The sequence below is a fragment of the Alligator mississippiensis genome, chromosome 3, assembly GCF_030867095.1.
Source record: "Alligator mississippiensis isolate rAllMis1 chromosome 3, rAllMis1, whole genome shotgun sequence".
Taxonomy (NCBI): Eukaryota; Metazoa; Chordata; order Crocodylia; family Alligatoridae; genus Alligator; species Alligator mississippiensis.
Window position 1 is genome coordinate 39,861,140 of NC_081826.1, and position 24,328 is coordinate 39,885,467.

General features: G+C 48.8%; 1 protein-coding gene across 2 annotated transcripts in view; it reads right to left on the bottom strand.

The window, feature by feature from the left end:
* Positions 1-2,977, bottom strand: part of VPS13B (vacuolar protein sorting 13 homolog B) — an 877,527-nt gene extending 874,550 nt beyond the window's left edge. Inside the window, exons 1-2 of one of the 2 annotated variants that reach the window (XM_059723846.1) lie at positions 2,904-2,977; positions 2,021-2,195 (exon numbers count right to left, since the gene is read on the bottom strand). In XM_059723846.1, the coding sequence (XP_059579829.1) occupies positions 2,021-2,195; positions 2,904-2,968 (240 nt within the window). In that variant the 5' untranslated portion in view covers positions 2,969-2,977. Of the gene's footprint in view, positions 1-2,020; positions 2,505-2,903 lie in introns of those variants that run through there. The other variant, XM_006263597.4, reaches the window with a different exon arrangement.
* Between the last annotated feature and the right edge of the window lie 21,351 nt (positions 2,978-24,328).

The following is a 24,328-nucleotide window of genomic DNA, read 5'->3' on the forward strand; positions in this document are numbered from 1 at the left end:
GGAAACCAGCACCCAGACCAGGAGTCCAGAGACCACAGGTTAACTCCTCAAGGGCCAGATGCAGCCCTGGCCTAAGTAGTAATGTCACAGAAGATGTCACCAGATGGCACTATTTAAGACAGCCTTACATTTTATTTTTCTTAATATGCATGTACTGTATGACCTTTGAGCTCTGGAAAATAACAAGAGGTTTTGCTCTCTCCTTTAACCTAACTAGAAATCATCAGTGGTGCAAACTTCCTTCCATTGAACCTGGCACTGAAGTGTGAGCTGAGATTCTTGAAAAAGAAGATTGTCTGCAATGCTGTTTTCTGACATCTCTATTGAAATGCTGATGCATAATGTAGCATAAATAAAACAAACTATCCACAGGGCATACTAATACCCTACATATCTTTGTTTTCTCCTAAAGTGGAAAACTGACCAGAGTAGATCAGTTTCCATTACCTGGAAACAAATATTTGGTTAAATTATTAGCCATAAGGTGTCAGGACAAATTTTGAAACCCAACTCCTAAATACCTAGTCTGGGCTGGCAACATGGATTGACCAGGTATACAGCAACTTGACTACTGTGTAAAAGTTTTTTCAGGAAACAGAGACAACCAGAAAACTGATCAAACTGAAATGTGCTAACGTAAGATGAACTGCAAACAGGTCTTGGAAAACTACAAAACTCTCATGACCAAAAACTCCAGAGCGCATAGACTATCCTAAGTATCAGCTGCTTGGAGGAAGAATCAAGTCAACCAGAAAACCTGGGTAAGAGTAGCAATCAATATACTCCACCCATTTTATACCCCTGAAGAAGTTCAGAGGCAGAAAAAACAAAGGTTCTGATTACAATAATCCAAAACCCCATGCTCTTTGAAGGATAAATCTCCTGGGAAGCTTTCTTAACTCAATTTATCATATTAGAAATTAATGACTTGCAATATAAATGAGAAGCATTTTAGGAGATTGCTGTTTCTAGCAATTAAATTTAAGTCAGTCAGTGCTGAGGTTTATCCCCAAAGAGAGAGCCTGGGGTGGTAGAAGTGCACAACTGATTGCTCAACAGCAGCCACCCCTGCGTGCTGCCCAGGATTCAGCTAAGGCAGTGGTTACCAACCAGCGGATCTCAATCCACTGGTAGATCTCAGAGCCTCCTGGAGTCAATCCAAGGCTGGGGTGGGAGGCTTGAGTGCCCACGTGCATACACAGGTGTGCCCCAGTCCAGCAGGTCAGTCCCTGGGAGACAGAAGGGGCGGGGGCCAGATCAAGGCCCCTGCAGTGAGGAACAGTGCCGCAGAGGCAGGAGCAGGGGTAAGCTGGGTGGGGCCCCTGCTGGGTGGGATTTACCTGCTGGGGAGGTGCACCTCAAAATATTTTTTTTTCCCTCTGCCTCCATCTGCCCCCCTCCCTTCCACTCCCCACAGACTTACCTGCTGGGCAGGGGAGAGGTGGGAAGGGGGGGGGGGGCAGTAGCAGTGCACAGTAGATCTTGGGTTGCTTTTAAATGCCAAAGTTGATCTCCTTAAGTAGGAGACCACTGAGCTAAGAGACCCCACCTCAGCTGAGAGAACACCAGTGTTTTGGCCTAAACAGATACCAGCAGGGGTATTTAGGATAAATTAGCAATGAACCAGCTAACTGATGGGTTTGGACTAAGATCACCAAGACAAAAATGACACTTGGGGATGGAAACAAAAGTAAAAATACCAACTGGGGAAGCAGCTTGGGCACTTGCCCATACCCTGAGGTAGCAACAGGTCAGGCAGGATGAAGGATGTCTCCTCAGCCCAACCATCTGCAAGAAGTGAAGGATTCCCTGTTCACCAAACAGGGGCAGATGCAGAGCCCACCGCGCAGGCAGACACTGCCCAGAGGAAACCAAAAGCCCAAAGAGGCTCAGATGGGAAAAAAACCAAGGTGCCAAAACGCAGAAGGCAGCGCGGGTGCGGAGCTGTCAGCAACACGAACGCTGTCGCTGTCAGCCACCTGCAGTGAAGCAGCGGAGGGAGAGGAGGGCCACCACGTACCTGCTCCAGGACGTCCAGCTTCAGCTCCAGCTTGCTCAGGACCACGTCTCCTCCCCATAGCGACAGCTGCAGGTCCGAGGGCTTCAGGTTCTTAATGTAGCGATTCACGTAACTCATTAAGATGGGGGTCACGTAGGACTCCAGCATCCTGGCGGAGCCGGACCGCGGCCAAGCGCTGGGGGAGGAAAGCGAGAGCTCGTCGGCGCCGGCCCTCGCCGCGCGGGCCGGCGGGAACCACAAGCGGCGGCAGCCGCGGGGCTAGGGCCCGGCTGTTCCCAACTAGGCAGCTCGCGGGGGCCCGGCCCGGCCCGGCCCGACCCGTCATATGCCGCCCGCCCCACGGGTCCGCCCTTCACCGTGGCCGGTGGCAGCGGCTGGAGCCGCGCGGCGGCAGCTGGGTCGGGGAGGCGGTTCCGGGTTCTGCGGCCCGTGCCTCCCCGTAACGGGTCCCCCTCGCGCCCGCTCGGCGCCGCGGCCCGGCCGGAAGGGTTGGGCGGTGACACCGCGAGGCGGAAGCCGCGGCCGGGGCCGGGGGAGGCTCGCGCTGGGGGTGGGGCGGGCGCGGGTGCAAGGCTGCGGGCGGGTGCCTGCGCGGCCCTGTCCGCCTCTGCCTCCGCGCTCCGCTTCTGTGGGCGGCGCAGGCTCCTTGGTCGCCTCAGCTCCTGGCCCGAACCCTCCCCATGTTTGGGGATGAGAATACAGCAGCTCGCGAGGGGCCGGGCAGTAGGTTTCCCCACTGGCTGCGGGCTGCGCGGGACGGAGGGTTGCCCCGGCGACTCCAGGGATTAAAGAGAAATCTCCAGGAGACTGCTGAGAGTCCCCCGGGGGACCAGTGATAGGGCATTCATTGAAATAAATATTCAATGTTGAATCTGATTCATACCGTTGTCCAGTGGGTTTTTTAAATGCCATAGTCACATGCGTTTGCCTTCCTGAGATAAAAGTCATTCGTGGCGTTACACGTGACGTCATGAAACCTCCCGGAATAGTTCAGAGTTGGCAACCCCGGTGGGACGCAGCGCCGGCGTTCCGCGTCAAACAGCGGGGCGGGGCCCGGGCTCAGCCTCCAGCCTTTCTTGTTTCAGGCCGTGAGAAGGGCCGAACGGCGGCCTGTGTTGCCCAGTCTGCTGTGCCACACAGTCAGTGCTGAAAGGAAGTGTGAACTGGGTCTGACCTGGGGTTTTTTCCCCGCTGTTCCTCTCTCACTTGCACCCTGTAAAATTTAAGGTCTGATTCAGAAGCTGTACCCCTAACTCCCAGGCTCAATAGCTTCTGATGTCCCTTTCCATCCAGTATTTGTCCAATCCCTTTTTGTATCTGGCTGAACTGTCAGCCTCATCCTGTTTCTGTCAGCCAATCGGAGTGTGAATAAAACATTACGGACAGACAGACAGACTTGGGCTTTTATAATATTAGAGTGTGTGTGTATATATGTGTGTGTGTGTGTATATATATATGTACTAGCCAATCACCCATCAGAATGACAGGGGGGGCAGGCAGGGACAGAGCCTATGTCCCTTGCCCCTTGCCTCAGGCTAGGGCTGGGGCCAGCCATTCCCCCTCTCCCCCCTGCCACTTTGGGCCAGGGCTGGGGCCTGGGCTGCTCCCCACCTTCCCCACCGCTGCTTCGGGCTGGGGCCTGAGTCATTCTCCCCTGCCCCCTGCCACTTCGGGGCTGGGGCCAGGCCTGCTCCCCGCCTCCCCTCACCACTTTGACTTAGGGCTGGGGCCTGAGCCATACCCTGCTCCCTCCCCACCGCCATTTTGGGCTGGGGTCGGGTCCGGGGCCAGTCCCCTTCCCCCCACTGCTTTGGGTCAGAGCTGGGGCCAGGTCCAGAGCCATTCCCTACCTCCCTTCCCCTCCCCACCGCTTTGGGCTGGGGCCCACAACCGCAGCGGTGTTCACAGTGGCAGCGGGGCACAGCCACCAGTAACCCCCGCCTCTCCTTCCTGCTCCCCTCCCTACCCTGGTCCAAATCAGATTTGGTTGAATTGATTCAGGACAGTGATTCTCTGTCCCCCGAATTGTCCAAATCCAAAGTGAATACGAGCTGCTTCGCACAGGCCTAATGTATATGGGTATACACACACACACACACACACACATACGTATATATATACACATAAACACATACACACATCTATATATAGTATGTCTTTTCAGAACAGTCGTGGGCATGATCTAGTTTTCAGGGGTGAAATACACACAGGAATTGTCAAAGTTTTAGGTAAAGTAGAAACAACAGAATCCCTTCAGTAGCAAGGTTTTGGGAAATATAAAGGTATTTGGCACATTTTCATACTTTTCATGTTTTATATATCCTTTGGGTATATGAGACATCTTTCATTTTTGCAACTAATGGGATGAATACACAAAAAGCCCAACAGAGTCAAACAAAAAGATACAATTTCTGATTCTAGTGCATGAAACATGATTATGACAAATGGTATCAACATATGTTTGTAAAGAAACATAATTTATTGCAGGCCATAGGCATGAATAAATTTATGATATATGCCATACATTTCACATCAGTTTTGCCTGACTGTTGCTGTACTATACAAAAAAAAAAAAGTATTGAAAATGGTGACTTCTAAGATAACTTTTTCCCTCTACTTAGTTCTACTTTTGAGGCATTAAAAGGAGAAAAGTATGATATAGTAAATAAGTATTATTCACAAGTGTTAATGTTTCTTTTATAAGTGAGATCAACAAATGAGAATTTTTTGGTTTTAAAAATCACGTATGTTATTAAAAGGTAACTGAATAAAGTCCTCATTCTACCCTCATTTGATTTTTATTGAATGGATGGGTGAGAAAAAGCAGTAATTTTTTGTTTGGAGACTGCTAAAAATCTAATGAACCATGTTATGTATAGAGCTAATTTGTTTTCTCATTTAAGCCCGGGGGGGGGGGAGAAGTGGACACGCTGGAGGGCAGGGAACAGCTACAGGCAGACCTGGATAGGCTGGACAAGTGGGCAGAAAACAACAGGATGCAGTTCAACAAGGAGAAATGCAAAGTGCTGCACCTAGGGAGGAAAAATGTCCAGCATACCTACAGCCTAGGGAATGACCTGCTGGGTGGCACAGAGGTGGAAAGGGATCTTGGAGTCCTAGTGGACTCCAAGTTGAACATGAGCCGGCAGTGTGACGAAGCCATCAGAAAAGCCAATGGCACTTTATCGTGCATCAGCAGATGCATGACAAATAGGTCCAGGGAGGTGATACTTCCCCTCTATAGGGCGTTGGTCAGACCGCAGTTGGAGTACTGCGTGCAATTCTGAGCACCACACTTCAAGAAGGATGCGGATAACCTGGAGAGGGTACAGCGAAGGGCAACTCGTATGGTCAAGGGCCTGCAGACCAAGCCCTACGAGGAGAGACTAGAGAAACTGGACCTTTTCAGCCTCCGCAAGAGAAGGTTGAGAGGCGACCTTGTAGCTGCCTATAAGTTCATCACGGGGGCACAGAAGGGAATTGGTGAGGATTTATTCACCAAGGCGCCCCCGGGGGTTACAAGAAACAATGGCCACAAGCTAGTAGAGAGCAGATTTAGACTGGACATTAGGAAGAACTTCTTCACAGTTCGAGTGGCCAAGGTCTGGAACGGGCTCCCAAGGGAGGTGGTGCTCTCCCCTACCCTGGGGGTCTTCAAGAGGAGGTTAGACGAGTATCTAGCTGGGGTCATCTAGACCCAGCACTCTTTCCTGCTTATGCAGGGGGTCGGACTTGATGATCTATTGAGGTCCCTTCTGACCCTAACATCTATGAATCTATGAATCTATGAATCCTATGTCTAGCTGATCCGGCAGATGGAATCAAAAAAACTTTGTCAGGAGCTTCAATGAAAGACATTGCCTTAAGGTTTCATTTTACTCTGAAATAATGTATGAGAATGTGCTCATGACATGACTGTTGTGAGAGAACCATACAGCACTTATGCAACTCAGATATAACAAACTGATAGAGTATAGGGACTCCATAACTGAGAAAAGCTTAACTTAAATTAGTACTGAATGGCCTTCTTTTAATCTGATTGCCTGAGACAATGTCACTTGAAAGAAATACTTCTTGTTTCTACAATGGCCTTATGTGTACCTGTAGCTTTACAAACAATACATGCTCCCTGTTTGGAAGATGTTAGTCTAATCCAGAGACAGACAAAGTCTGGCCCTAAGGCCAGATCAAGCCCATGACAGACTCCATTTCCCAGCAGTCCCTGCCTGCATCACTCCAGCCAATCTCCATGGACACCCCAGGACCAGAGGGGCCATAATAGCCTGGAGCCAGGGTCTCCATGGAGACTGCCCCACGCAGCGCTGGCAGGGTGTGCAGCTGAGTGGGGAACTGCTCCAGGGCCAAGCCTGGAGCCAGGGCCGGAATCTTGCAGTGGTGACAGCATGCGCTGGAGCCAAGGCAAAGCTGCAATCCACTGCCTGTATACCTTGGGCAGGGGCATGCAGGCAGCAGAGCGCGGCTTTGCCCAGGTTCCAGCCATTACTGTCACCACCACAAAATCCCAGCCCTGGAACAACTCCCTATCCAGTCATGTGCCCTGCTAGCACCACTTGGGGACTGTGGCCCCATGCTGTCATGACCCCACTGCTCCTGGGGTCTCCATGGAAAACAGCTGGAGTGGTGTAGGCAGGGACTGCTGGGAAATGGAGTCCAGCTGCCAGGTGGATCCGCCATTTTGCCCACCCCTGGTAATCAGGCCATGTAAAGACAAAGGATTCACTGGAAGAGATATATAATTAAGAATTATGTAATATGGATGGACTAGGTTCAGATGTTATCACTGTATCATCCAAGTGCCCTAACTGGGATTGGGGACCCATTGCACTGTTGTTGTTTGTCCTTTGAATTTGAAGATGACCATGACATCACTAGTTGTTTTGGTTTCTGTGAGTAGCTGATTAGGCCAATTTGTGCTTTGATCTCTGTGGCACGCTGAGCAAGAGATGCCACTTTAGGTTGCTTGATCAACAGCGGACATGTTGCTGCTGCAAGATTTATGCTTTTGCACTCCCGCTCATAGACTATAGCTCCAGTATGGATGAGGCTTCGCCAGGTAGAACGATCATAAGTGAGATCTTCCCAAGACTTCAGGTCAATGTTGAAACATTGCAAGAATGACTTGAAGGAGTCCTTGAAACATTTCTTCTTGCCTCCCTGAGAGCACTTTACCTCCTTTAGTTCACTGAAGAATATTTTCATTGGCAATCGCTCCTCTGACATCCTGGTGACATGGCCTGCCCATCTCCTCTGTGATTTCATCAACAGAGCGTGGATACTTGGAATACTTGCCCATGTGAGAACCTCAGTGTCTGGGGCTTTGTCTTGCCATCTTATCCTCATCTGTTTCCTCAGACATCCCATGCAAAAGTGGTTTAGCTTCACTGGGTGGTGTCTGTACACTGTCCAGGTTTGGCATGCATACATCAGGATTGGCAAGTGCAATGGCTTTGTAGACCATCAGTTTAGTCTGTTGACTGATGCCTCTGTGCTCCCACATATTTGCACGTAGTCTGCCAAAGGCCACACTTGCTTTGGGAATTTTGACATTGGTTTAATCATCAATGTAAACTGCACACGACAGTTTACTGCCGAGATAGGCGAACTTGTCCACTGCCTGGAGGCTTGGCCATTCACTGTGATGGTAGGCTCTATGTAAGTATTCCTGGTGCAGGCTGGTGCATCACTTATGTCTACTTAGTGTTGGTTGTGAGACCAAAGTTGTCACAAACCGAAGAAAAATGGTCTATACTCCATGCATGTCAAACTCAGATTTGTCATTTAGGGAACAGTCATCAGCAAACAGAAGATCATGAACAGTCACTTCCTGTAACTTTGTCTTCCCCTGTAGTCTCCTCAAATCAAAGAGCTTGCCATCAGTCTAGTATCTGGGTGAGCAGAGGGTGTGTCAAGCACTGAGGCATCCTGTGCCACCGCCACCTCCAAGGAGGAGGGCTGCAGGGGGGGGGGAGGGGGAGTAGGGGTGTGGGCAAGGCCAGCGCTGCTCCTTTGTCCCCCGCTCTGGCCCCTCAGTCCTGCTCTGGCCCCAATGTCTGCCTCCAAGGAGCAGGGCTGGGGGGAGAGGCCAGTGCCGCTAGCTTTGCCCTCATTCCAGCCCCTCAGTCCCCACCTTTACCGCAGCACTCCCCCATGTGTGTCTGTCTGTGCAGAGCACTCTGATTCGTTGTTTCAAACAGCATTGTGATTGGCTGCCAAGACAATGAATCAGAGTGCAAATAAAGAGTTACGGACAGATAGACATGCACACGCACTGAAGCTTTTATTATATTAGAATTTTCAGAGCACACAAGACAGCTGCAAGACTCCCTGCAGTCATCATCCTCACTGGGCCCCAGCGCAGGAGGAGAAGGCCCTGTCACTACGTCTCAGCATCACCCAAGCTAATCATAAGCACCTGAGTGGAAAGGGGTGGGTATAGAGGGGGAAGAGCCCCACAGAAGACTTGCCAACAGAGTCATCCTGGGCCCTACGGCACAGGTGGGCAAAATACAGCCCATGGGCCGGATCCAGCCTGTGAGGCCATTCTATCTGGCCCACAGGGACCCTAAAAAATTTAGAAATAACAGGAACCAAGGGCAGTAAGACCCAGGGGAAGTCTGGTGGGCTCCCACTACAACAGGGCCTGCCCGGCCCTGCCCCCCCAGCAGGAAGCCCCAGCAGGGGCTTCTGGCCTGGGACCACGTGGCTGCCCCACTCCGGAACCTCAGGTAAGGGTGGGGGAGAGTGAGGGAGGGACCCCGGGCAGGGAAAGAGCCTGGGGAAAAATGGCCTGGGGAAAAGCTGAGCATGGGGGGGGGGAAAGTGGCCCCTCCCCCGCCCCGTGGCTGCCACCCCACACTGCAGCTGCTCACAGCCCGCGTGGGGCTGCCTGTGCCTGCTCCAGACAGCCCCATGCAGGCTGTGAGTGACTGCAGCAGGGAGTGCCAGCCACGGGGCTGGGGAAGGGCCACTTTTCCCCTCCCCACTCTCAGCTTTTCCCCGGGCTCCTTCCCTGCTCCTTCCCAGTGCAGGGAAAAGCGGCCCCTCGTTCCCCCATGGCCCGCGCTCCCTGATGCAGCCACTTACAGCCCACATGGGGCTGTCCAGAGCAGGCACAGGCATCCCCATGCAGGCTGCGAGCGACTGCACCATGGGGTGCCGGGCACAGGGCAGGGCCACTTCCCCCCCACCACGTTGTAACCCGGCCCCACTGCCAGCCTGGGCCCTGTGCCGGTTCTGGGCTCGCCCATCGAGGTAGAGCATGGCGGCAGCAGCTGCGGCCCCTTGCTTGCCACACCAGGCACAAGGAAAAGTGGCCCCTCGCTTGCCTTGTGGCTGGCACCCCACACTGCAGCCGCTTGCAGCCCGTGTGGGGCTGCCTGTGCCTGCTCCAGACAGCCCCGCGTGGGCTGCGAGTGCCTGCATCAGGGAGCGCTGGCCATGGGGTGGGCGAGGGGGTGCTTTTCCCCATGCTCAGCACCAGCTTCTTCCCTGCCAGTGAGCAGGGGGTCAGGTCTGTGTGCTGCCCCCCACCTGGACTGCAGGGCTGGGGGGCACTGGGAGTGAGTTAGTGGGGAGCCAGCAGGAGCAGGGGGCTCATATCAGTGTCCCGGGGCCAGTGCCGGCAGGGCCCAGTGCAGGGTGTCAGGAGCACAGGGTCCCAACCGGCAGGGGCTCTATGTAGCTGGGCCAGCTCCCTCCTCTCCCTGCTGGTGCAGCCCAGCCTGGCTCCACAGAGCCCTGCCAGCCTGTACCCCGCTTTGGGCCCCACTAGTGCTGGCCCTGGGACATTGGTCCCAAGACATTGGGACATTGGTCCCAAGATGGTGACCAGGGGGTGGGGCACCTGTCAAGGGGCGGAGCTACTCAGGCAGCCCTCAACAGCCTGCCAAAACTGGGTAAGTGGCCTTCCGCCCAAAATAATTAACCGCCCCTGCCCTATGGGAACCACTGATCACCACCTCCAGAGGTAAAAACCCAGTGTAACCAGCAAGTTGTGGTGAGTGAATAGACCCAGGTGCAATGTGGCTCAAGAGGCAGGGCACACCCATCAACTGGTAGAGTGATCATGAGCCTGTCACAATGCTGTTTCACCACTTTGTGTCTGTCTATTTTTTGTTGACATTTTCTTTTTTTTAAATGATTCTGATCTAGACCTACGTAGCCCATTCTGTCATTTAACCTCTTGACCAGTAACTGGTACCAAGTTACTTTATATAGTATTCAACCAAATTAAATGTCACGTCACTTCTGTATCCAGCCACAGTGCACAGGAAAAACTTTTGAAAATGCTTAGATGTTGATTAACAGGGAAATGGTTAGCAAAGCTGATATTAAAGTGAACATTCTCATCCATCAGTACAAAAGTGAAGAACTACAAGACTATATCTTCAGTAACATTGGTGACACTTAGGGGGTGCATGCAGGTGCACGTGCATCCCCTGAGATTGGCCATGCACCCCCTGAAAATGCCAGCCGCAAAACTGGAAGTGCTGGCAGAAGTGCACTACCAGTTTTGCTGCTGGTGATTTTGGGTTCAGTGATTGGCTGCAGAGGGACCCCCCCCAAGCAGTGATTGCCCCCTCCCCCCCCCCCCCCCCCCCAGCTCAGTGATCTGGTGTCCCCCCAGGCTCAGGAGGCACCAGTCACCCATGCTCAGTAATATCTGGAAATAGCTTTGCTATATTTTGATGGTAATTAATCTCCAGCCCCTTTGCACCTCCTGCATTGATTTAATAGGAAATCCAGTCCTAAGACTTTGCTTTTGCAATCCATCATGCTAAAATTCCCAAAATGGTTTTGGAAATACTAATTCTGCTTCCCTCCATTCTCTCTGTTTATCCTATTAGGAGCTAATTGACTTATTCTAAAATGAATCTGATTCCTCTCCCATATACTAAATCTGGATTGCCGAATTAGGCACACTGCCTCATGCAGCATTTTATGGTCCCCTGGACCGCACTGGCTGAAGGACAACCATTTAAAACAGGAGCGGGCAATTATTTTGGGCAGAGGGCCTTTTACTGAGTTTTGGCAAGTCATCATGGGCCACATGACAGACAGCCCAGGGCAGATAAATATTACTTTTCTAAATTTTTTAAGGGCCTTGCAGACCGAATAGAATGACCTAGCAGTCCGAATCCAGCCCCTGGGCCGCATTTTGCCCACCCCTGATTTAAAAGGTTAATGGCATTACTACCATATTCACTTGAATATAAGACGGGGTTCCCTTTCTCTCCCCTCTCAATCAGCATGGGAAAAAGGTGGCTCATCTTATAATTGTGTATGAAGTGGCGGGGCAGTAGGTGGCTGCTTGTCTCTGACTCTGGCCCTGAACCCAGGTCAGGGTCAGAAGCAGACCCATAGCAGCCTCCTGCCTTGCCCTCTCTTCCCCTCTGCAGATTATTTAGATTCTGTGTGTGAAAAATTATAACAAAATTATACATTTTCCATATCTGGAATCTGTTTATTGGGGTCGTCATCTTATATTCAAGTAAATACGGTAAATAGTCTCTCAATCCAACATCCATGCTCATCATTCTAAAATCCAGTCCATTTTATCAGTCTAATCCATTTTACCAATAACACTAGACATTTGTACCAAAAAAGGCAATGAGAGTCTGCTTATCATTGCCCTATTTCTATCAATTGCAGGAACATGAAGCCTCTATCAGACTGACTATGCTCTTAAATTTCATTTCATGGTTGGCAAAAATTTATGTGAAATTAAACTCCCTACACTTCAGTTATGTTGTATGACATTTGGAATCCAGGTATCACTCAACTTGGCTGATCTTTCTCTCCAGCTCCCCTCCATTGCTGTCCCATGTGTCCCATACAGTATCCTATAAGGAAAATAAACAGGAAAATATGTTATGAGGCTATATAATTCCATTAAGGGGCTATAGTGACTCAATAACCATTGGAGTGAAACTTGACAGCTTTATGTGTTTGCTAATGTCCCAAAATGGAGCTATAGCCCGGTATTGTATATGCTTCTGATTTACTGAAGTTAGACAAAGACCTGTTGAAAATCCAAACATTTTGACTGAACAGAAGTGATCCATAATGATTGTAGACATCAAGGGCCAGATTCGTTTCCATTTGTTAGGCATATAAACTGAACTTAAGTACTTAACTGTGATGCTATTGCACCCTGCTCTAGTTCCTAATGTGTGGGTGAATATGTCGCCTTCCTCCTCCCCTTCCTGTTTTCTGACTTAGTTTTAAGGATAGGAGGTTTATTATAAAAGCAGGCGCATTTTCAGATTGTCAAGGTTTTTAACATGGTGGAACAGAATCACAGTTAGGCTCCTAAATCCATGTAGATGCTTTCTTGGTGGAATAGAATCTGGCCCCAAGGGCTTAATCCTGTGCCACTAAAATCAACAGAAATTTTGACATTGGCATTAATGATTACAGGCACCGGCAGCAAATGCATTTTTATTGCTATGGGTGATACTCTGGAGGGTAAGGCTAGATTTCTGAATGATATCAATAAACTGGAGAAATGGTCCAAAACATCAATCAAAATTCAGTAAGGACAAGTTGCAGTTGGGTTGAATAATTGCATGTACAAATACAGACTGGGGAATGACTAGCTAGGCTGCAGTAGTTCAGACAAGGACCTGAGGATTACAGTGGAACATAAACTGAATATTAGCCAGCAGGGTGTCTTACTGCAAAAAATACCAACTGTATACTGGGCTGTATTAACAGGCAAGTCACTTGCAAATTAAGACTGGTGATCCTTCCACTCTATTCAGCTCTAATGAGGTCTCCCTAAAGTACTAAAAGTACAGTATTCAGTTTGCAGTCCCACACTTTGAGAAAGATGTTGAAAGATTAGCAAGAGTCAAGTAGAGAGCAACAAAAGCTATTAGCGATCTAGGAAACATGATTTATATGGAAAGGATGAAAGATCTGGAGAAGTGAAAACCTGAGGGTGGGAAAGTGGGGATTTGATGGCTAGCACCAAAACTTAGCAAAACTATTTCCAGGTATTACTGAGGATAAAGCCTTGTAGTTCTTCACCTTTGGACTGATGGATGAAAATGTTTACCTGATATCATCATTGCTAATTATTTACATCTCCTCAACAAGCCATCTATCATTTACTTTTAGACAAACACCTGTCACCTACAGTACTACTCAGTTCCTATTTCTACCAGCAGTGATTCTAAGTGGACCTTCAACTTCCTTTAGGTTCCTTTCTGATGAGAGAAAAAACAAAAATGGAGCAGATGGGAAGAGAAAGAATAAATCAACTCAGAACAGGATTTCAGAGGAGGGAAAATTTCGTTCTTTCATTTTTTCTCTTCTTTCAAGTAGAGAAATTAGATTCTGGAGGAGTGATTACTTGATGCAGACAATCTAGAAAAAGCTAATGATCTCAGTCTTGCAAATAGAGGACAGGAATAATGCACAGGAATAACTCTCTAAGCATCTGAAATGCCTCTTCATTGTTGTCCTTCAAATCCTCCCTTAAAACTCCTTTACCATATGGTCTACAGAGTAATTCACAACAGGTAGGCATCTGGTATGCTAAGGCAACTTCCAGTCAGGCTGATCAATATTGTCTTATTATTTCCTTTTGCTCTCATTACCTGCTGTATCCACCTGTTGCCTCTTGTCTCACATAATTTGGGACAGGGACCTTTTTTCCATGCATAGCCCCTGCTTCATGTCTGGGGCTGAGTTCTCCTGCTGTATAAATAATAAATAACAAATTTGATTGTGCCTCATCATAAAAATATCTAATTTGCACTACTCAGATAACTGTTTTTTCTCACACACTTTGTGTACCATAGTGCCAAGGATATGAGCCATGTCTCAAACTGTACGTCATCAACTAGGATAAACAGTTCCCTTTAACTGTTCCAGAATCATAGAATCTAGAGATTGAAAATAACCTCTACTGAAAATATCCTGTATCCACTTATAAAGAGTTATCTTGCAGGAGCACAAATGCAATCATTCTGGAGCAGAAAGCAGAAATATGAAACAATACTAAGTTAAAAGCAACAGGCATTAATGTAAGAGTCATGTCTCATCTATTCAAATAGGATTCTCTTCCAGAGGAAGCACTACCTAGTTATTGTCTATATGAACTGGTAAGGGGTCCAAAGTCCTATTTGTACTCTGCAGTCCTCACAATTCTGCACTAAAAAGAATGGAGTACACAAGGATCTCAACTAAATACTGCCAAAGGAAATTCAATGTGTAAACAAACCTGAAAGAGTAGGCAAACACTTTACTTGGGAGAGTGGGAGTTTAAACCAAAACATCCTAGAAATGATCTTAAGAAGTTCACAGTCACCTCAAATTGCCTTCCTTATGTCCAGCTGCAACAAGAAACTGGACACTCATTTTTAGACCCTAGAGAAAAAAAAGAATGGAGAACAGATGTGCCGTTTTTTCAACAGACAGGTAACCTGATGGGCTCTTTCCCCTCCGCTCCCTTTTAGTCAGAGTAGTCCAGAAAATCAGGAAAGAATGAGACAGAGTGCTCTTAACTGAGTCATAATTTTCCAAAAAGGGAGGAAGGAGGACCCAGGAAACTATAAGCCAGTCAGTCTTACCTTGGTACTATCTTCATCAGTGACTTGGACAGGGGTGTAAAAAGCACCCTGTTCAAATTCACGGACAACACTAAGATGTGGGGAGAAGTGGGCATGCTAGAAGGGAGGAATAGGCTGCAATCGGACCTAGACAGGTTACAGGGGTGGGCGGATGAGAATAGGATAGGTTTCAAAACTGACAAGTGCAAGGTGCTGCACCTGGGAAGGAAGAACCAGCAGCATACCTACAGGCTGGGGAACTCCCTTCTTGTCAGTGCAGAGGCAGAAAACGATCTTGGAGTCATTATTGATGCCAAAATGAACATGGGCCGACAGTGTGGGGATGCAGTCAGGAAGGCCAACCATACCTTGTCATGCATCCACAGATGCATCTCAAGCAGGTCCAAGGAGGTGATCCTCCCCCTCTATGCGACACTGGTCAGGCTGTAGTTGGAGTACTGCGTCCAGTTTTGGGTGCCGCACTTCAGGAGGGATGTGAACAGCATGGAGAGGGTTCAGAGGAGGGCCACTCGCATGATCAGGGGGCAGCAGGGCAGGCCCTACGATGAGAGGTTAAGGGACCTGAACCTGTTCAGCCTCCACAAGAGAAGGCTGAGGGGGGATCTAGTGGCCGTTTACAAACTAGTCAGGAGGGACCAGCAGGCATTGGCAGAGTCCCTGTTCCCCTGAGCGCTACCAGGAGTGACTAGAAATAACGGTCACAAGCTGGCAGAGGGTAGACGCAGACTAGACATCAGGAGGCGCTACTTCACTGTCAGGGCAGCTAGGACCTGGAACCAACTTCCAAGGGAAGTGGTGCTGGCTTCTACCCTGGGGGTCTTTAAGAGGAGGCTGGATGAACACCTCGCTAGGGTCGTTTGACCCCAGTGCTCTTTCCTGCTATGGCAGGGGGTCGGACTTGATGATCTGCTCAGGTCCCTTCCGACCCTACCAACTATGAAACTATGAACTATGAAACTATGAATAATAGCCACACAAAGAATGGTTCTCTTCCCTGCTCAGGAACACGATGCTGCTCACCTCTTTCATAGAATACATAGGCAACGCGTAGAGGGGGTATGGGGGGTATGTGCCTCCCCTGAGATTGGCTGCCACTGGAGCCGCTGTTGGCTTCTGCAGGTGGTCACCGCTTGCCATCCTCGTCCCCTCCCCCCCACGACATCACCAGCAGCAGTTTCCACTCGCCCCTTACTGCCGCCAACACCACAAGTGGCGGCCCCTGCTCACCACTAGCTGCCATTGGTGCCCCTGCAGTCACAGGAGGCACCAGTCATTCACAGAAGAATATCTGATACTAACACTTCAACAAAGCTACCTGTGTAAGAGTGAGGGACAGAGGTCATATCCCAGAAGCTCTTCATTTCTGAATGGATTCATCTGTTATCAGAAGGTAAAAAAACACAAAACAAAGCATTTTCATTATCTAATACATACGGTTTGGCTGTGCCCTCAACAAGACAGTGTATAGGTTTATATTGTGGAGGCTTTTTTCAGAAAGTTAGAACATATATTATTTTAATGAAAGCATAGATTGTGGAGGCTACAACAAAATCCACAGGAAGATCCTAAATCCTCCAACACTTTGAATTTTTCAACAGCCTGGATTTGGATTTACCCTAATAATGTGTATACTTAGCACATAGAATCACATGTATAAGGTCCATAGAAAATACAATTTACCAGCTGTGCAAGTATTTTTCTAATGACTCAGACTCTGCTTTTTTCTTATTGTATAAAAAATGTGATGCTTTTAAACTGAGTAGCATAAATTATTTTGTTGCCTCTCTGTAGTTATATAATGTAACCTTTTTTCTTGGCTATGATTTAAGTCTGTGATATAAAGGTTTCCATGTATCCCCTGTACCTCCTGGAGTTTGATTATTTTCAACCCTTTGTGGACTGGCTTTTAAGTGTTTTCCTATCATTTAGTTCCTAATCACTTAAGACAAAAATTCTACCCATTTACCATTTGTGAAATGGAGTGGCACCAGTTCTGCTGTGTCTGAAGTCATTGTGCCTGGTGTAGAGGAACAATACGGATGGTGACAGAAGTAATATTTGTTGTACAATCAGCCCCCTGAAAACACCCTACAGCCATGCTCTGACAGAAGTGCACAGCTGCAGAGTGCTTTAAAAGTGCCCGATTGCGCAGCAAATTTATTCTCATTTAATGAGGGTTCAGATGAAGGCCCTCCAAAGTGGAGCACCTTTGTTAACTTCTGTTTGTCCTGCCTGTGAACAGGGGTGAACTGCATAAGCTTAGCCATGCCCCCAGTGCTGTCTTCAGGATGGGAAGGGGGAGAAGGCAGGACAAGGAGCTCCAGTCTGGGGTTTGTCCAGTTTGTGCTTGAGGGGGAGCACATGGATTGGAGCGCCCCATTTTGGGGGGGCTCTAACCCACCCACCCCCTGCCTCAAGGGCAGGCTGGGCAGACCCCAGACCGGAGCTCCCTCCCCTGCCTTCTTCCCCCTCCCATCCTGAAGAGAGCACTGAAGCTGGGGGGAGTGGGGGGGGGGGAGGAGAGAGCTAAGGGAGAGAGGCTGAAGACATACAACCTCTCTCTGCTGGATCAGCTCCAAAATGGAGCTTGATCCTCCCCAGCCTCCCAAACAGCAAATGTCTGTTAGGTCAGAGGGTTTGCTGTGACTCACAGTGCTTTCTGTGAAGCTCCATGAGTTATAGTGGGGAGCTGCACACTTTCAGCATCCTGCTTGTCTTTCTGCATTTAACTCTTAAGTTAAAACTGCAGCATCCCCACCCCAACCAAAAATTTCCCACCATACTTGAACTGATTCTGGTAATTTCTATAGATTTCTTATGAGAGACACTTCAGTTACAAAGGTCCATTTTAGGCACTAGATCAACAAGTGGAAATATAAATGAATAAATAAAACATGAAAGACAGTATATGTATTTCTCATGACTATCCTAGTTCTATCTCTACTGACAGAAATGGAGCAATGAGGGCAGGATCAAGCCCTACATAAAACAGTCATGTAGGATTGAGGAACCATTCATATAAAGCATTTGTTATGACTACAATCAGAAACAAATACCACAGCATTGTCCCCAAAGTTGTGCTTGTTCAACTATGAAAATAAATGGTTAAAGTATAGCAAATAGCTCAGATAATTGTTAAATGTATACTCTCATTTACATATAATGTCCTTCAGAGAGATAAAATGAAGGTGACGCTACAATATTGCAAGACATTAATTTCTGACATGCACTGTAACACAAATTCATAGATTCATAGATGTTAGGGTCGGAAGGGACCTCAATAGATCATCGAGTTCGACCCCCTGCATAAGCAGGAAACAGTGCTGGGTCTAGATGATCCCAGCTAGATACTCATCTAACCTCCTCCTGAAGACCCCCAGGGTAGGGGAGAGCACCACCTCCCTTGGGAGCCTGTTCCAGACCCTGGCCACTCGAACTGTGAAGAAGTTCTTCCTAATGTCCAATCTAAATCTGCTCTCTGCTAGCTTGTGGCCATTGTTTCTTGTGACCCCCGGGGGCGCCTTGGTGAATAAATCCTCACCAATTCCCTTCTGTGCCCCCGTGATGAACTTATAGGCAGCTACAAGGTCGCCTCTCAACCTTCTCTTGCGGAGGCTGAAAAGGTCCAGTTTCTCTAGTCTCTCCTCGTAGGGCTTGGTCTGCAGGCCCTCGACCATACGAGTTGCCCTTCTCTGGACCCTCTCCAGGTTATCCGCATCCTTCTTGAAGTGTGGTGCCCAGAATTGCACGCAGTACTCCAACTGCGGTCTGACCAACGCCCTATAGAGGGGAAGTATCACCTCCCTGGACCTATTCGTCATGCATCTGCTGATGCACGATAAAGTGCCATTGGCTTTTCTGATGGCTTCGTCACACTGCCGGCTCATGTTCATCTTGGAGTCCACTAGGACTCCAAGATCCCTTTCCAACTCTGTGCCACCCAGCAGGTCATTCCCTAGGCTGTAGGTGTGCTGGACATTTTTCCTCCCTAGGTGCAGCACTTTGCATTTCTCCTTGTTGAACTGCATCCTGTTGTTTTCTGCCCACTTGTCCAACCTATCCAGGTCTGCCTGCAGCTGTTCCCTGCCCTCCGGTGTGTCCACTTCTCCCCATAGCTTTGTGTCATCTGCAAACTTGGACAGAGTACATTTGACTCCCTCGTCCAAGTCACTGATGAAGACATTAAAGAGTATCGGTCCAAGGACCGAGCCCTGCGGGACCCCACTGCCCACACACTTCCAGGTTGAGACCGACCCATCCACCACGACTCTTTGGGTGCGACCCTCTAGCCAATTCGCCACCCACCGGACTGTGTAGTCATCCACATCACAGCCTCTTAACTTGTTCACCAGTATGGGGTGGGATACCGTATCGAAGGCCTTCCTGAAGTCTAAGTATACGACATCCACCCCTCCTCCTGTGTCCAGGCGTTTCGTAACCTGGTCATAGAAGAAGACTAGATTGGTCAGGCACGATCTGCCTGCCACAAACCTGTGCTGGTTTCCCCTCAGCATAATTTGCCCTGCCTGGCTCTCACAAATGTGAGCCTTGATAATTTTTTCAAAGACTTTACCAAGGATGGAGGTGAGACTGACTGGCCTATAGTTGCCCGGGTCCTCCTTCCTCCCCTTCTTGAAACTGGGGACCACGTTAGCCCTTTTCCAATCCTCTGGGACTTGGCCCGTGCACCACGAGCGTTTGAATATTCCCTCCAGTGGCTCTGCAATGATGTCGGCCAGTGCCTTCAGCACCCTCGGATGGAGCTCATCCGGGCCTGCCGACTTAAAGGCATCCAGTTCTTCCAAGTGACTCTGCACCACCTCAGGATCTACGTATGGAAGTCTGGCGCCTTGCTGCTGCCTCTCTACAACCCCAGTGAGAGACTTGTTGTGCCCCTCACTTAGGAACACTGAGGCAAAGAACTCGTTGAGGAGTTCAGCCTTGTCCCCCCTGTCTGTCACCAATTGTTTCTGCCCATTTAGCAGTGGTCCTATTCCTCCCTGGGCCTTCCTTTTACTCCCTATATATCTAAAAAACAATTTCTTGTTGTCTTTTACTTGGGTTGCCATCCTCAGCTCCATGGTAGCTTTGGCCCGCCTAACTGCCTCCCTACAAGCACGAGCAGAGGAGGTATATTCATCTTTAGTGATCTCACCCTGTTTCCACTTTTTATGTGCTCCCCTTTTGGCCCTTAGGCTGCCCTGGATTTCTCTGGTCAGCCATGGAAGCCTCCTGGCCCCTTTCCCTTTTTTGCCTCGCTCGGGGATCGTCTTGCTTTGTGCCCGAAGGATCGTTTCCTTAAGGCACAGCCACCCTTCTTGGGCTCCCATCCCTTCAAAACTCCTACTCTGCAGTGCGTCCTTGACTAATCGCCTGAGTGCATTGAGATCAGCTTTCCTAAAGTCTAGCACTTTCACCCTACTAGTTACCTTACCCACTCGACATCTTATGTTGAATTCTATTATTAGGTGATCACTGTCTCACAAATGGCTACCGATCTGGAGGTCCCCTATCATGTCATCCCCTGTTGCCAATACCAGATCCAGTATGGCATTCCCCCTAGTGGAACCATGCACCTCCTGTGTCAGGTGGAGGTCCTGTACACAGGTTAGAAACCTGCGTGAGCGATGGGACCTTGCTGTCTGCGTCTCCCAGCAGATGTCCAGGTAGTTTAGGTCCCCCATGACTACCTCCTCTTTAGCTTTTATGGTCTCCGAGAGTTGCCTCAGGAGCCCCGCATCTATTTCTTCCCCTTGGTGTGGGGGTCTGTAACAGACCCCTACCACCAAATCCCTTTCTCCTTGCCCCCCATGTAGCCTAACCCACAATCCTTCTACTTCCTCAACCTCGGATTCTGTCTTGATGAGGGTTGATGTATATTGCTCACTGACATAAAGTGCAACCCCCCCCCTTTCTTCCCCGACCTGTCCTTTCTGTACAATCTATAGCCCTCAATATGTACCGCCCAGTCATGGGATGAATCCCACCAGGTCTCTGTTAGCCCCACTGAGTCATAGGTGTTTAGTGCAAGCAGGAGCACTAGTTCATCCTGCTTGTTCCCCATGCTCCTAGCATTAGTATATAGGCACTTGAGCCCTGCGACTGGTGCCTTTGCTGCCCCCCCGCTCCAAGTCCCAAGGGGCCCATTGTTTCTTACCTTCTTGTTTCTTACCTGTTCTGTAGTGCTGGTCTCCCCATGGCTTTCAGGTTTCCAATGTTCTCCTTCTTCAGGCTGGGCTGTCCTTGTGGGTGCCACATGGTTTGGTGGTCCACAGCTTCCCCTGCCCTCGTACCCCCCTCCCCCTGATGACCCTAGTTTAAAGCCCACCGGAGGAGATCCTCCAACCTAGTAGAAAACACACGCTTACCTTTGGGGGACAGGTGAATCCCATCCCAGCTGAGCATGTCCCTCGTCGTCATGTGCGGGTCATTGCCCAGGAAGCCGAAGCCTGCCTCGAGACTCCACTGCCGAAGCCGCCAGTTGGTTTCTCGGATGCAGTTCTCCTGCCGTCTTCCTCATCCGGTCACTGGTAGGATGGAAGAGAAAACCACCTGTGCACCGAACTCCCTCAGCACGCCACCCAGAGCACTGTAGTCCGCCATCAGGTGATCGGGGGTTCTCCTGGCCGCATCATTAGTACCCACATGGACTAGGACCATGGGGTAGTAATCGGTGGGTTTGATCTGGCCTGGATTACCTCCGTCACATCCCGCAAAATGGTTTCCTCCACAAAGTATTTAACACAGGACTTTCTCTATGTCTTATTGTGCATCATGCTCCTTCCCCTTCCTGTTCTTCAGGGTTCAGACCCTTTGTGAGGCTTTGTGAAAGCATGGGTTTTCTAATATTTTAAAAGGCAATTTGACACAGACTTCTTGACTGTGTTGCATAAGATCATGATATAAGAGTTTATTGGAATTTCCTGGATAATTTAGTGCTTCTACAGTTCTATCATTTGGGCTAAGAACAGACAGTTAAAAAGCATGGGACAGAATCAATTCAATCTAGGCAGCTTCCTCTAAACTGCGTAGATTGAACCAATAACTAACTGAACTGGCATTCAGTTTTCAATTGGGAAAGGCAGGGGGAATTCCCACCCTCCCCCTTCCTAGTGTAACCCAGGCAGTACTCCAAGAGGTACCCCCTGTCCAATTGAAGGGATCAAAACAGGTGCACAAGCGCTGTGGGAGGTGTAGGGACTCTCCTCCCCCTGTAGAGCAGAGCCAAACCACTAATGGGGACTTAGCCATATACCTTTTAATGAGAGAACAGTACTGGGAACATAACCAGTATAAACTAGGGGGGCATAGGGGACACTACAATGCCCCAAGAGGGCAGGATTCAACAAAGGTTAGACACTTACAATCACAGACATATTCATCCAGTTGACAAAAGACAGGGTTAACCAAAATATAAAACACAAACAGCAGAACAAACTATACTGGTTGGTGAAATATAAAAGATACAAAATACAAAATGTCAAATAACAAGGAATATAGGGCCTAGGTACCTGGAGGCGGAGAAAGCACAATGGCCCCTTTTTACTGCAACAAGAATTTCTCCCTACTTCACTCACCCCAGATGGGACTTGAACTCAGAGCTCCCACATGGGAGATACAGAAACTCTATCACACAGCTACCAGTGTTGGTACTAGGCCAAGCTGCTAGGGGTCTTGACATTCCAGGAGCCCCAGCCTCATGTTGAGCTGCCTGGCCTTTTATTGGAGGAGCTGGAAGCCGAGCTGGGAACTTCTCAGGTCGCTGCTCAGATCCTTGCTGGATCTGAGAAACCTCTCCTGCTGGCCACACCCTCTCGTAGGGGATCCTGGAGCCCAGTAGGGAGCCTCTCCTGCCGGCCACATGCTGCGCTGCTGAGGGTCCAACTGCTGCCTGCAGGTCCCACTCCTTCAGGTTCTTCTGGGGCAACTGCTCCTGCCCTCTGGCCCAGCTCTTGCCAGCTCTTTGAAACTTCTTCCTTGTGGTCCCTCACTGGTCTCCTCTGAGGCAGCTGTGCTGCCCCTTTTATCCCCCTCCAGGTGACCCAAGGGGCCAATCAGGGGATATGGAGGGTGAGTCTCCGAGGCCTGATTGGTGTGGAAAGGGAATCCCAAGTCCTCCAATCATCTTTTACCCTTTCAAAACCCCTGGGATAAGTCACTACCAGTTAGCCCGTCACATCAGCTCCTGATTGCTTCAGCCACTGCCACAGGAGGGAGGGAGAAGTTCTCCGAGTTGGGTGCTTTCCCATGCAGCCCAGCCTGGGGGTATAGGGGAGCCCCCATCTTGTGGGGCTTCCCACCACCCCAGCCAGTGTCCGCCATCCCTGGGGCAGCTCCAGGGAGCTGAAGGGAATTTTCCCCCTCCCAAACCCCAGAGCTGCTTGCCTTAGCTGCTGTGAATCTCATGGATAGCCCAGGGCAGCCTCAGGGAGCAGAAGGAAATTCTTTTGCTCCCCTGCAACTAGTTTTGCCTCAGACTCACAGCACTGAGGAAAAACTGGCTGTGGAGGAGCAGAATTCCCTAGCTAGGGGGATGTGGGGGTCTGTTCCCCTGCCTTCCCCTCTCCACCCCCCATCCCTATTGGCTGATGGACACAGGCAGGAAGCAGGCTAGGGAGCAGAGGGGTGAGGCAGTCCCTGCTCCTCTGGAGCAGACAGCACAGCTCAGGGCTACAATGCATTCTGGGATACTAGGGGACTATGAATTAACTTGAACCAGGAAGAGATCTGGGACAGAAGTTCCATAAACTGATCTGACCTAAATCAGTTAAATCTGATACTACAGCCAACAAGGTTTATCTTAAACTTGTTTTGGCCATTTTGAAAGTGGTTTATGTGCACTGAACTTCTGTTCTGTTACAGGTTTAAACTGGTTTCCAATCACTTAAACCAGTTTATGTGTAACTTCTGTCCCTAGCCTTGCTCTTGTTCTCTACTCAAGTTGATTCTGGTACATTTTAGTGATACACTGATCTATGTATACATTTCTTGCCTACAAAATAAAGCTGGTAGTTTCAGGTGGAAAATAAAAGTAACAGTTGTGTTATTCAATGAGAAAGTATTATAGACAATTTTATACACACACACACACACACACACAAACATAAATATCAAAATGTTTAGTTTCAAAATTAAGACTATACATCCATTTAGCTCTTTTTATTTATTTCTCAGAGATTACCCATTATTATAATAGCTACATTTGCCATTTATTATTTTCTCAGATACCCAAATATGTAAAAACTATATGTTTTTTTTTCTTCAAATCAACTTCAGTGCTATTTGCTTTCTTGGAAATCTAGATTTCAGTAGCATCACAGTACATGTATAATTAGTAACAAGGCCTTCAGTCATTTCTGTCTCACATTCAATTGTTTTCCGCAATTTAGGCAAAATTATGTGTCCTTTGAACCATTTTCATCTTGTGTGACAGCTCTGAATTTCTTCCAAGACTATAGTACCTTAGATGTCACCTTCTGATGTGGAAATTTATTAAATACTTTCCAAAAATCATTTATCCAACATGTACTTATCTATATTCCTTCTTAATGTAATATCTTCAAGTATATCAAACTTCTCTAGAGCAATCTCACAGCCTGATCCTTTAAACATGGCTTAAGAGGATTTACATTTGTGTAAGGGCTGTAGACCATTAATGTAAATATGGAAATAGGTTGTATTATACTGAGATTCAATAGTAAGGGTGGCT